The sequence below is a fragment of the Anser brachyrhynchus genome (genome assembly GCF_964034855.1).
Source record: "Anser brachyrhynchus genome assembly, chromosome: 3".
Taxonomy (NCBI): Eukaryota; Metazoa; Chordata; class Aves; order Anseriformes; family Anatidae; genus Anser; species Anser brachyrhynchus.
Window position 1 is genome coordinate 73,319,827 of NC_137696.1, and position 13,821 is coordinate 73,333,647.

The following is a 13,821-nucleotide window of genomic DNA, read 5'->3' on the forward strand; positions in this document are numbered from 1 at the left end:
CTGAATACTTACATCTCTGTATCCTTCTCCTATATTCCCAGAAATGTCACCTGCAATGTCTCTGCAGCCAGCAGGACAGTATCTGCTGTAGTAAAAGAACAGAGGCTTGCTTAAAAACTGGACTGTAATGATGATACCCAGAAACAAACCCATGCAAAAAAGATGCTCTCAAACCCACAGATATTTTAGCAGTAAGTTCTGGCTCATCACATATCATTGACTATAGAGGGTAAATAAAAGTGGCCCTGAATAGACTGCACATAGCAGCACACAAAGAATTAAAACAGCAGTTTTCCAAGTGCATTTTTGTTCAATTCTGTTGTTCTAGAAATGCCATTATGCACACTTGCAGCCCAGCCCAGATAAGAAGCCTGCATGCACATCCAGGCAGTAACCAGCAAAGTACAATTTATTACCATTGCAAACCATATCAAGGAGCCAAGAAATTATAGCTTGTCCTCAGATAATCTTTTATCAGCTGGGGCGTGATCTGCTCTCAGGAGATGCAATGGAATTCAAGGCTACTTTGAATTTCAAAGTGGAAACTCTTTTTACATATACCATACGTATGTATGCCCAAATGAGAATTGCTGAGAGCTCTGTAACTCAGCAGAGGAACTTGTTTTCCTGGGCTGCAGACTTCCATTCTGCACTACTGCTTCTCATAGCCAGGCCTGACACTATTACAGCATTGTAGCTCAAAAAACAAACAAAAAAATCACTTCTCCAGACAGCTAAGACTGTATATGTCTTATGTGACATTTTACAGCAATTAGACCAGATGCCGGAAAAGTAAATGACCGCACAGAGATGTAAAACTTCTTTACCTGTATTCAGTCTTTGTGTAGTGGTTTGCTCGTTCCAAACATGTGATTAGATCTGTGAAAAGGTACAAATGTCAATACCAGCCAGAGGACAAGGAAATATAGAATAACATTTGGCTAAATGAGAAATTGCATTTGAAGACCTCTCTGTGTAATACTTGCACAACTTTATTAGAAGTAAAACAACAGCTAAGGTTTTCCCTCACTCTTTTCATCTCCCTCTTCCACTCATGCTTTACACCCCTTCATCAAAGACATGCAGATCCCCAGAATATTAAATGTAGGATTTGTATCTTAACCTCTACAATCTCTTCATTCTATCACAGTGTGGTAAAAGCCCAGAATGCAGAAGGTATTTTCTTTTTCACCGGGCCTGTACTGAAAATTATCTAGGCAAGATTTCAGCAGATATTAGATCTGCTTAATGTTACAATTGCTTCTTGCACACATGCTATTAAAAATATGATGGTTCATGCTAATAAGATACCAGAAATATTTAGGACCAAACATTTGGGACAAAGTTTATGTGTAGGGAAGATAATGAAATAGGAAGGACAATGCTGCTTATCCTTCAGAAACAGTACTTTACCTGGATGATCACTACTGGCATAGGACAACAGAAAGCCTCGCCCTGACACGTGGGATCCACTCTCAAAGTGAATAGTCGCTTCGTTGCTGTCCAGAATGATTTCTTTGGGGACAGGCATCATATTACCACAGTAGGGCCCTACAGACAGAACGAAGATTTCAGAGTTTAGATGAGATAGTTAGGCTGGAGTACTCTTGTGATTAGCAGAGAGTTTCATAACATGCTCATTCTCCTTCAGTATAATCCAAATGTTGACAAAAGGGCTTGAACTTCAGTCCTTTATGGGTATGAGCTCCAACGTTACCCTGACAAAGAATGGCAAGAATCCAATCGTCTCTTCGTGGCATAAATTCTAGTATTAAGATCTCTCATTGCATAAGCCTCAGGAGAATGATTAATGCTCTTCCACCTTCGAAGTACAGTGTTCTTAAAAGCAACAGTAACTCATTAGAGAAAAGAATAAAGAGAACATTTAAAGGCAGTCCAGGGTGTGCTAGATAAACTCTCCAGATGCATACAGCTGAGGCTGCTTCAGCATAGCAGCTATTCAGAAAAGGTTAAGATCACAAACAGCGTACCTGGTCTTAAGGGATGTGTGTGCCACGAGTCATGTTGTACAACAAAGCAGTACTGCTTTGCTCAGAAAATTTCTGCATTTATTTGCCTTTTAAAAACATCATCAGTCCATTGAAACATATAGTTCAAGTTTCTAGAGTTTTAGATAAAATAAAGAGGAAGAGGAAGGGGAAGGGAGCAGGAAAAGGAGACACAAGTCTTGCACTTACGTCAAATTAGATAAGAGTTTTATAGCTACCAACTGCAATACCTTGGAGCACTCCTCAGGACACTCCTTTGTTGCCACAGCAGGCATGCCTGGGACTCTTTGTGACTACATTTGCTCCTTCAGAAGTCAGTTCCTGAGGGGAACTTGGTTTTGAAATCACCATAGTCTTTGCTTTTCTGTCACCACGCCTGGGTGCAAACACTTGTCCCTGGCTGCCCTCAGATGTAGAAAATCATAAGCAGTTTGGGTCTGCTTCTTTGAATTTATGGGGATGCTTACAATATAAACAATTAAATAAGAGGTTTTGTAAAATGACAAACATTTTTTTTTTCTAAGAGAAAAAGCAAACAAGACCCTTTAAAAGCCCTCAGACCACCTGTTCTCTTGAAGTGTATGACAGCTTTTGTATACTAAAGCAAGTCCTTAGTGATGAAAATGATCCCTTTGATTTTTCCTGGACAATCTCGTTTTCTTGGTGGTGGACACCTTATGGTAACTTGGAACTGACTTCTCTGATACAAGAAGTTACAGTCAAAGTGCAGCACAAATTTTATGTGTAGTACCCTTCCAAACAGGCTCCTAAAAGCCTCTTCATTTCATTTGATACTCTTTGCGGGTGGGGAGGTGTCTTTCCCAAATAGTTCACCAACTTTACAGCAACTACAAGATCAGCCCATAGAGTAGCCCAGTCAGAGGCAGTGACAGCCAGCTGTCAGCAGAGTGGGACAAACTAAAGGAGGAACTCTGTCTTTTGGCTTGTAAAAATTATAAGGCAAAGCCAGGCAGGCAGAGAAACAAGTGACAACTGTGACATTTCCCTCGAGTACTCCTGTGTTGAAAATGACTCACGACTTAGTCAGAGAAAACAATGTCTATAAAAAGGGTTAAACAAATTGCTTAGGAAATGAACTTATCAAAAAGACAGCATTTGACACTGTGTCATACCAGACAACTGCACGAGTGATTTATTTGAGAAGGTCTTTTGTGTCAGATTGCAGTGGGAGAAGTAGAGTGCTAACTTAAAATTTTACATTTTTTTCCAGAGTGGAGAAAGAGAAAAAAAAAGGGGGAAGAAGAAAGGAAGGCATTGTGTTTCTTCAAAATAGCAAGACTGAGAAAGCTTTAATCTTTTTCTTCTCTCAGGGACTGACTACATGTTTTCTCACCAATGCTCTTTGGCTTTTTCCCTTGCAGCGATTCGCAGTGACCTATCAACTCTGTAGGTATAATTTAGATCGCTGACTCACTCAACCGCACACTGGCTGGAGCAGGATTGTGTGTCTCCTTCAGCAGCAAGTCTACATGTGTCCCAGGTAATTATACAAACAAATCACACGTAACAATAAAAAATGATAAAATAAAATAAAAAAGTCTAGACTTATAGAGTTGTATAATATGAAATCCAATAATTCAGATACAATCAGCTTAAGAAATCAGCATGCAATGCCTGAAGAGACGTTTCTACTGTTAAGTATTAAATCCAATATGGGTTACAAAGCTATCGTTATCTCACAGTTATGCCAAGAGCAGGTCTGGTGTACCCAGAGACTCCAGTGGGTAGCTCAAAACTAAGGGAACCCAGGGCTAATTACTTCAAGGACATAAAAGCAAGAAACAGAATCCACTGCAGGGATTAATGCTTTTCCAAAGGTTTATCAGTTATCTGCATAGATTTGAAAAAAAAAGGCATTTATTAACACCAGAGAACATTTACTTGTTCTTTGTTCCAAACAGATGAAGCCTTGCAAAATATTTCGACACAGCTCTTCTCAAGAATTCAGTTAACATCAGCAATACACAGCCAAGTCTTCAGCCTTCCGTGAGATCCAGTAAAGCTTAATTCCAGGCCACCAAATACAGAAATTAACACTTAGACCTAAGGTTTAGAAAAAAAGTATAAGCATTACCTCACATCTCTAACTGCTGTTTTTGGAGATAGTTTTGCCTTTACTACATGAAAGAACAACAGATGTGCAGTCAGTTTTTAGGAAAAGGTGTGATTCCTCGCTCTTATAATGACCACTGTTGACCAATGTAAGCATATTTAATTTACTGAATAATATGGTTTTCTGTTTAGCAGCTCCTTTTCATTTTGCCCTGTTTTCGCAGAGTGGCCTTTTTGACCTCTGATTCTCATTTTCCTCTCAGTCAATTCATTACACATTGACTGTCTTTCAAGAAATTCCCCAGGTAATAACTGGTAGTGCTTAGGAAATAACTCTTCAGGGTCAAGACAGTTCTTTGGGTTCAGTTTTGACAGAGAATTTTATGCTTTGATCTGTTTTCTAATTTTCTTCAGAAAAATATGATTGTTCTTAATCACGTGTACTCTTTCCTGTGCACTTCCATACAGTAGTTCTCCATCTACTTTAATGTTGAAAAGGCAGAAAAAGGTTACTCTCCCACGCTTCCAGCGTTTCAGCTCATAGTGTGCCTGAGTTAGACGCACTTTCCCTACACATAGTAACACCCAGCATAGTTGTTCTCCATTGACTTACCTAGTCTCCCTTCAATGTACTTACTGTAGGATTTCATAGACATTAGAAGATTAAAACCATTCAGCATATGCAGTGATTGGACTTAATCTGAAAACTGTCTGTCTTAGGCAGTATTTTTGAATTGCAATTGAAGTGACAAGATCACATGTCAAAAATACAGCTTTAGCATCTACTTTTAAGACTCGTATGTGATCCCTGTCTTCTCTGTCCATTCCACCTAGGAACTGTTGACTTCTCCAGGCTGTCTATATGAATAACTGAACAACCTCAGTGGGGAGGAGTGATGAAGATGCAAGCCTTGGTTTGTGCCTGTATACAAGGCAGGAGCTGGTTTAAAGAGCTCTGTTAACTTTTACTGCAGCATTTTGACTTGACTCTGGACAAAAATTTAATTTCTAAACTTGGGACTAAGCCAGAAGATTTTAAGATCCCTTTTAAAAACCACCAGATCCCGTTATCAGTTTTTAATCTTCTGATGTTAGTTGCGAGGTGGGTTGCTTTGCATATTTGGCTCGACAAACGAGTCACCAACGCTGATCTCTCTCCCTGTTTCCTGTTTAAGTGACTCTGTTGGATGTCTGCTAGGGTAAGTAGGCAGGATTATTTGGTTTGTTTACTAAGAACAAAGAAAGGATTTTGATTTAATAAACAGATGTGTTACATGTCATGAAACTGAGTAGGTGTTCTCCACATTTCAGTGTTACTATATCTGCATGCCAGGGCCTTTTCTTCTTTCGGTGTCTCACTAATGAGCTGACCCAAGTGTAGTTCCGTCTGTTCACTCCAGATTCATTAATATATATGTATTTTTTTAAATTCTGCAAGAGAGCTATTAGGGGCTTATGGATTTTGAATGTACCTATTTTAATATTCTCTATAATTAAATTAACATTTAATGCCTTTCCTCCAGAACTCCTGATATGGTTTAGGTGGCTTAAATGAAATACTCTTATTTTGAAATTATTGTCTCTGAACAGTATTAACATCCTGCGAAACACACAGTAAATTGTCTCATGGATATCCTTTGGCTGGCTTGTCTGGAGACTGAAGAGATTATTTTATGCTTTGTTTATTTTTAAAATTTTAGCAATAGTCTACTGCTTTTGTCTTTTCCATAATAGTGTTGTCTTGCAAATCTGACGATCTTTACAGTATTGTCTGCTTTTATGAAGTCTAGTTTACTTCTACTGTCAGCCAGTCTCTGGCATATTTCCTGAGATTACTTTGTTGAGTTGTGCTCCTTTATTCCTTCTACTTCCCTCAAGAAGCGCTGTGACTAGAGGACTCACTTCTCTCACACCAACTGGCGGTGCCTACATGGTGCTCGTTTCTGTAGCATTTGCTACTTTCTGCTTTTTCTGTAAGGCTTTTTTCTTTCTTTTAAAATCAATTCTTTTTGTCTTTACCTATTGCACGCCTGGGTCATTCTGCTTTCAAATTCCTCAACTTCATTTAAAACTTCCATTTTGACATTTGAAGAGATCATTAGGAAACTCAGTTTAGATATAAACTCATAAAGATCTATGGTTCAACAGGGAATCTTCTCTCTTTCTGCTTTCTGTCTTTAACATGAGACTTGCAGAGCAACACATCTTATGAACAATGTGTGCAATGATCCTAAGGTTATGCTTCTCCAGAATTATCATTTCCTAAGGAGTTTGTATGGGAAAAAATGTTTGAAATTTTCATCCTTCCTTTTGTCAAACAAAATGGCTTGGAAGTACCTCAATAGTCAGGTAAGAACAGGGAATGTGATGACCATGGATTATGCTTGCTTTACTTCAGAGATAAAAACTCAGCCAGTGTGCAAGTCTTTCACAAACAGCTCACAAAAACTGCAAGGATCTGTTGTATGAAAACATATGCGTTCTTGAAGTTTGTCTCCATCCCACATTCACAGAAATGCTTCACTTTCATAAGAAGTAGCTGAGCATAACCAGTAGCTCTTCCTCTCCTATTACCAAGAAAGAGAGGAGAAGAGAAACCTCTTCTTCACTCCAAACCTGTGATGAACAAGCGCAGGGGTAACCAGCACCGCCCTCAAGGATGTGCCACGAGATGAAAAGTGCAGGTCCACGTCCTTCTCTGCAGGACATGGGGAAGGTGGTGTTAACACTATGAGTTGATAGGGTAGTCACACTCATTAGTCAGGATGAGACAGCCTAGTTATTCAACATTTAACTCTGTGCAACACAGTCTGACCTCAGAATGAGTGTAAGTAGTTCTTGTTTTAAGAAAAACATATATAACTTTCCGTTAACATCTAAAAGGTTGCCAAAGATTGTGATAAAGGAGAGAAAAAGGCATCCAAGTAGAATCAGGCTGGAGAAGTAATTACAGTTTAAAAACGAGGATCTGGGCCACCTGCTCCCACAGTCTGTAGGTCTGCCTGCTTGACCCCAAGTGAGATTTCCCCTTTTACTGTGGCTTTAGCTAAATCCAAAGACGGAAGCATAGCAACAGCTAGGAACCTTTAGTAAAGAGCTGTACCTGTTTAACAACAGCAACAAAATAAACCCCAGAAAAATACACAATACAATTTATGCATCTAAAGGGACTAAAAGGTCATTTGATAAAAGAAAAGCGGGTTTTCTTTGCTTTATAAGTAAATTTTTCCAAAGCTAAAACCTTGGGCTTCTGTAACCCCTCAGGTGAAACCCAACTGTTAAAAAGAGTTTTGACTGTTAAGAAACCGCTTAACTTGATCTTCAGTGAGAACTTGTCTGGGCATTTCACTGGATTTCCTGAAATACCAGAAACAATACTGTAATAACAAGTTTCCTTTGAGGGGTGAAAAAGAAACCTGGGCACACCCTTTATTCAAGCAAGACACTTATTACCATCTATAATAAGGAAAGACTGGTTCGATGAATCGCCTTCAGCCACGATGACAGGTATGAGGCGTTGGAAGGCACTTGGTTCTCCTGCACACCTGCACACACACACACACACACACACACACACACGTGCAAACTCACTCTCAACAGCCATCAGACACTCACACATCAGTAAATGCTCGATTTCCCTAACAACCCTTAGAGACTGGCTGCGGAGAGGAGAAAGCATTTTCAGTAATTTCTCTTGCTATTTCACACTAGTTACTGACTGCAAATTATGCAAGAACAAGTTAACTGCACTAACTCTCCAAATTATTACTAGTCACTCAGCAGATCTGACATCCACCCCAGAGGAACACATCAACCTCCTACTGACTGCAAGTGAATGGAGAACTAAGTAGGCACTTATCTGTTCTTTAATCTCTTTCCAGTCAAGACTGATGATCGTCTCACAAAATTAAAGGAAAAGATGCTAAACCATTAGACGGGGAAAGAGTGAAGAAAGCAAGCAAAAAGGGTCAAAAGAAATACGGGAATCTGATAAAGTCATGAAAAGAAGCTGACTAAAAGCAATTCCTGTTGAACTTTAAAAACATGTATGTTAATACGTTCATAAGCAGTGCAGCAATGGCTGCTGTGTTCTTGAGAACTACAGGGACCACATGGTTAATCTTGTTTTCACATATCCCTTTAACTAATTAAAAAATCAAAAGCTCTTTTCAGAGCTCAGTATTTTTAATATGCTCAGCTAATGCAATTAACTCTAGAAGAAAGGCATTTCAGTAGAGGCTGCACCTTGTCCATACTGTGAGATCATGCTTTATATTATCATCTATTCTAGATTCCTTTTGTGGGAGAAAAATAAACAAACAAACAAACACCACCCTATTTTCATCCAGTGCAAAGACATGCCTTTGAAAAGGGACATTATAATAAATTTAATTCTCCTAGAGACAACATGTGCAAAGATGTGTTAACATTGCAAGATTTGTCAGACAAAGGTGACTCAGTTTCACCAAGACTGGTGTTAGACTACCTTTGCCGACTGATGATTAATGTTTTCACATCTAAGTCTGGATACAAAGCTAGCAGTTTGAAAGAAAAGACTTGTTACAGGGTCGTTCCTCCGGTTAGCATAGAGGAAAATTGCGTGCAGAATAATAACCCTGAAATACAGTGTTCAGCCACTTTATGTCTCCAATTTTAGAGCTTCATTAAGATTACTTAATGACTATCTTTTGATGGCAATATCATAGAAATATAAATGCAATGGCTGCCTTCACAGGTTCATCAAAGCTGAGAAGCATCAAAGGTGAGAAGAGCTGTAGTGTAAAGTTTGTGTTCCAGCTGAGCAGGGAGGCTTTAGTAGATCAGTGTACACAACACTATGTGCTTTTCCAGGAAGGAATTAAATCCACAGTACTCTTGGGGTCAGACTACAAAATTAGAGGAATGCCCTGAACCTAAATAAAACTCTCAAATTAGTGTTCTGCTGTCTAATCTGTAGTCACAGGCATACTAAAGTGAAAAAATCACCTGGCTAACATAAATCCATGAATCCACTCATTTGTGTATAACAGCTTCCCTTTAGGGTATGGAACATAAATACCCTGAATGTGAACCGAGTTGCTCCTTGTGTATTCCATGAATCCCAGGAGAAGTTTATAACGATGAATGAATCAGAGTTATATATAAAGACTTGTGGGAGAAATCTGAAATGAAAAGAATATTTTGTCATCTGAAGACTTGTTTACACTAATGTTGTATTTACATGCATATAGTGTGGTGCTTTGCCTCCGACCAATTTTCTAAGCTTCAGATACACTCCTGAACAGGAGACTGTATGCATACTGATGTTGCCTCTCTTGTATTCTGTGGAATTTAAGAGACCAGAATAGTATTTAAACCATATTTCCCTTTGGACCTTATTTTCTGATAATTGCACACCTCAAAGAGCAGAGGCTGTCTGGCTAATTTGAAGTATGAGTAATATTCAAAGTGCCAGGCTTCATACTTAGCTTTTTGGATTTTCCTTTTTAAACTCAGGTCAAATACAGACATCCACAAGCATTCAAACATTAGTTTTTAATTGTTCAGATGTTTTCAATGCCTGCAAAACATTTTTAATTCTCCTGTTATCCTATTAAGGAATTTAAGTGGCAAAGCTCAATATCTTCTTGGCTGAAGGGAAGATGCTGACCTGCTTGTGAGTTATTGTGAAGAGAGGAGAAATGTGGAGAGGAGAACTGGGCTGAGAACAGCTACCGAAAATGACACACAATAAGACTGACTGTACTTAGCCATGCCTACTCCCAGAGCTTCTTCTGCTTACACAAATGCATATTAAATCCCAGAACTATACCAAAACTGTTTTAACAACTCACTTAGAGAAGTCCTAATCTCATTTGTAAATTCCCATGCCTTTTAAAACACAAATGGTGTTGTGAATTTATGCGTACAACCCTATTTCCTCACTGCATGGATTCACCTGAAAGTAAAGCGAAGTCTCTGTATGTAGGCTAGTGCAAAAGTCTACAGCAAGCTGCAGACCAGAAAAACCATTGCAGATAACATGCCTGCTTCAGCCACAAAACTTGTTTAATCAGATATAAGTAAAATCTGCTAATTGTGCAGTTCATTACTGAGAATGCAAATTATAGTCCACATGCATCAGACATTACCAATCAGGTATGAAAATGGGTGTGGGAATACTTGAAAGAAATTCATTACATGGATTTGATTGCATAATATACCAGTATTCTGTTTATAGGCTGAATAACTGCATGACTGAACTATGTGAAGATGCCTTGGGGCTGGTGTGTAAGGAGCCAAAATTTCAATCAGCATTCAAGCTTCATTTTTCACTTCAAAAAACAATATATTGATTTATCCTTGTTTCCTAGATAAGCCTTTGATTAGAAATGTTAAGATAATATCAGTAAAAATTATTCAAAGTTATGATAATGCAGTACTAAACACGTAACACTTACTGCCAAGTACAGACAATACGCTTCAGGTGAACAGAATTCGTTACTTACAGGTAAATGAACATAAACATAAATACAAAAATCCAAGCACACACAAACAGAAATGTTCCTTATGCCTCAAATCAAGCTATACGCAAGGCTTAGATATGAGCATGTCAGGGTTCACTCTTGTTGAAGGCTGTTTCAAAATGTAATACCTCCCTCCTGATGAACAATAATTACCTTTACCTTCGTTTGTGAGAGAAGCTTTAATACCTCACCTGATCTTATCTTACCAGATGAGTTATAGGCCTATCATGCTCGTGAATGAAAGGCAATCATCCCTCTTTACTATTATGAGTCCTGAGCCTGGGAGAACCACACACTTCACTGAGACAAGCAATGAGCTGGGTGACCTTGAAAACCTGCAAAAGCTCTGCGTAGCTTATCTCTTCATTTGCTTTTTCCGCTGAACCTGTTCTGCTTGTAATGTCCAGCACAGCACATTCAACTGCAGCTGACTGGAGGGCTACAGCCTGCTCCCAGCTGGCAAAATCTTACAAACTTGTTATTCCCCAGTTTATTCCAGTATTACAGAACTCCTTGCAGCTCCATGTCTTTGGATTTAAATCTGACTTCTGCAAAAGAGCTCACTGTCCTGAAAATCTGTTTGACTCTTCTAGAGAACAAAAGTCTCAGCAACAACTGACTGGGAAAACTGATTTGAAGAAAGCCTCAGGTTCTCTTAGGAGGACTTTGTGTTATTGTTTTAAGTACACACTTAAAGTAAAACACTTAAAACACACTTAAAATAAAACACACTTAAATAGCGTATTTAATCACCTATCCTCTTGTGCAAATCCCTTACACAAGTGCAGCCTGGCTGTACACGTTTAATATCTGCAATTATTAAAGCCTGTAGGTTAGCAAAGGCTATCAGTGTCTAACAGCTCGCAATAATAAAGGTTATCTCCTCTCCTCTCCAAGGCCTCGACAGACTAGGAAATAGAGAGATGCAAGACAGTGGGCTCCAGCTTCTCATCTCTGTGTAGGTAGTGAGCTAGCTCTTTCTTGACCCGAGAAGTATGTACTGCTGATATATATCCATGCGTTCACTGTATCACAACCATGATAGCTCCACAGGCCTTGGAGCACAGCTCCATAGGCCTGAGGGCAGAGCCCTGTAGATGGGTGTGCCACAGGAGGGCACGAGCCCCAGAGGACGTGCAGCCCCCCCGCAGCACTCCCAGCCTTGTCAGCACATGAGGTGTGAGAGCAATGGCTCTGCACGCCCGGAACAAAACACTTGAATATGGAAAGGAGGAGGAAAGATAAAAGGGTAACATTCCTTGTGCTTTGCTGAGCTGGGATTTACTCACACTTCTCATAGTTCATGTATTTACCATTGCCTTATCTTTTACGTACCATGGACTGTTGAAGAACTCAGGATGGTAAGGTAGCTGGATTCACATTTCTGTGATTCAATGTCCAGGTCTCCAATTTTTAAGATCAAGCGTTTTCCCTGAGGTACTTGGATTTTCTTTTCACAAAGAGTGTAGTTTGGGTATGTCCCAGGATAGTTCTTGGATGCCAGGGTCCCACTGTCTTGATACATCACCATGTGCCCACATCCATCCCCTGCAGAAGGAGAAGAAACAATGAAGAAAACCAAAACGTATTCCTCAATAAAAAAATCTGTAATAAAATAAAATCTGTAATAAAATGCTGACCACAAAATCATCTTATATGCACTCTGCCTTCTAAAAAAATATTTTGTAATGCTCCACCTCAGTTATGCAGTTGTTGGAAAACAGGTAATTAAAATAAATGGAGTCATATTTATCTTGTAAAGCAGTAGAAAAGAGGGTTGGAAACACTCATGAATTAAGATGTATTTGACAGTCCTATATAAACAGTCTTTCTGGTTTTGTTTTACAGCCAAACCCTACCGAAACCTTAAAGACGCAATTTCACATGTAATAGGTAGGATCCCTCCTTAAAGAGTTTTCTCTCAATTATCATTCCGTATTTTATTTCCGCAGAAAGAGCCATCAGGGAGAGGGTAACTGAATCATGCATGAAAGCACAGACATGACTTAACTGCATACTATCACAGACCTGATTCATCTTACTTTCCTGATGGTTTTCTTGCTCCACTTGCACAGTGCAAAAAGCACTGGGGACAAGGTAAACACAAAAAGGTGGGACGAGTATTATCAGCCCTACACACAGGCTACTTCACAGCAGCATGCCTGGAAATATCAGTGCTGCTGCCTCCTTGCTAACAGGTTGAGGGTTGGTGCTTGCCTGCTCCTGCACGGGAAGAATGCTGCCACTGGCAAAGTGTTTTTTGTGGCCACGCGTAGGAGTGAGCTCAGCTTTGGGGACTTTCCTTGGTGGAGAAGCATCTGAGGAGCAGCTGCAGCAGAACATATGACAACAGGAAAAGGCACATGGAAATACTGGGGGGATGTGGGGGCTGACATGGAAAACAGGATGCATCCACGGAGGGGAAGGAAGCAGGTATCAGATAAGAGACCTTGACTACTAAAGGAAGCAATTTTTAGTGAACTATTTAAAAGTATACTAGTAATGTGAAATCTATATATTGAAGCTAAAGTCATTTCATTCTGCTGAATCTTTCAAATAATGAAAACTATCTCAACAGTGGAATTGGTGCAATATCTATGTGTATGTAGCAGTCCTCAGGTTTAGGTCAGTTAGGGCACAGACACTCTTTTCATAGGAGTCTTATATTCTGTTACCCTTTATCACTACAAAATTGATACTAATCCTAAAAGTGTTAAAACAGAGAATCCCAAAGAGCTGGGAATTCATGTTTACTTTACCCAGAATTTTACTTTTGGGGATGTTTTGGTTAAATTGTTTTGACCTGGCCATTTTAATTACTACCTGAATTTCCTTCCACAATCACTTGGAGGAACATACTTAAGATTTGGTAAGATTGTTTAAAGGTAAACAACTAGAAATGAAGTATTGATAAAGAAATGTACCATTCTGGGGGCTTGGGAGAAAGTGGCATGCTGTGCAAAGATAAGCTCCAAGCTATCAAACTTTGACTCACTACTATATAATTACACTGCCATTTCATGCAACTCACTCAACTGCTTTTTCACAGGCAAGAGCATTTATTTTGAAGCTTTATCATTATTTCTAGCTTTGTTGCCTGCTATTTAATTCTGTCAAAGGTTCATGCTTGGAATAGAGGTGAATAGGAGACATAGATCCAAAATCATATCACCACAAAACACATTAAATATGTTTTTTCAGATCTTTATGTTCATACGCTTGAAAAAATAGCT

The 13,821-nt window shown here is 39.2% G+C and overlaps 1 protein-coding gene across 2 annotated transcripts in view; it reads right to left on the bottom strand.

Moving 5' to 3' along the window:
* The window catches only part of DCBLD1 (discoidin, CUB and LCCL domain containing 1), a 48,822-nt gene that overhangs the window by 20,463 nt on the left and 14,538 nt on the right, over positions 1-13,821 (bottom strand). For both annotated transcript variants that reach the window (XM_080588109.1, XM_080588108.1), the window contains exons 2-5: positions 11,924-12,136; positions 1,414-1,551; positions 828-879; positions 13-85 (exon numbers count right to left, since the gene is read on the bottom strand). In XM_080588109.1, the coding sequence (XP_080444235.1) occupies positions 13-85; positions 828-879; positions 1,414-1,551; positions 11,924-12,136 (476 nt within the window). The remainder of the gene's footprint in view (positions 1-12; positions 86-827; positions 880-1,413; positions 1,552-11,923; positions 12,137-13,821) is intronic.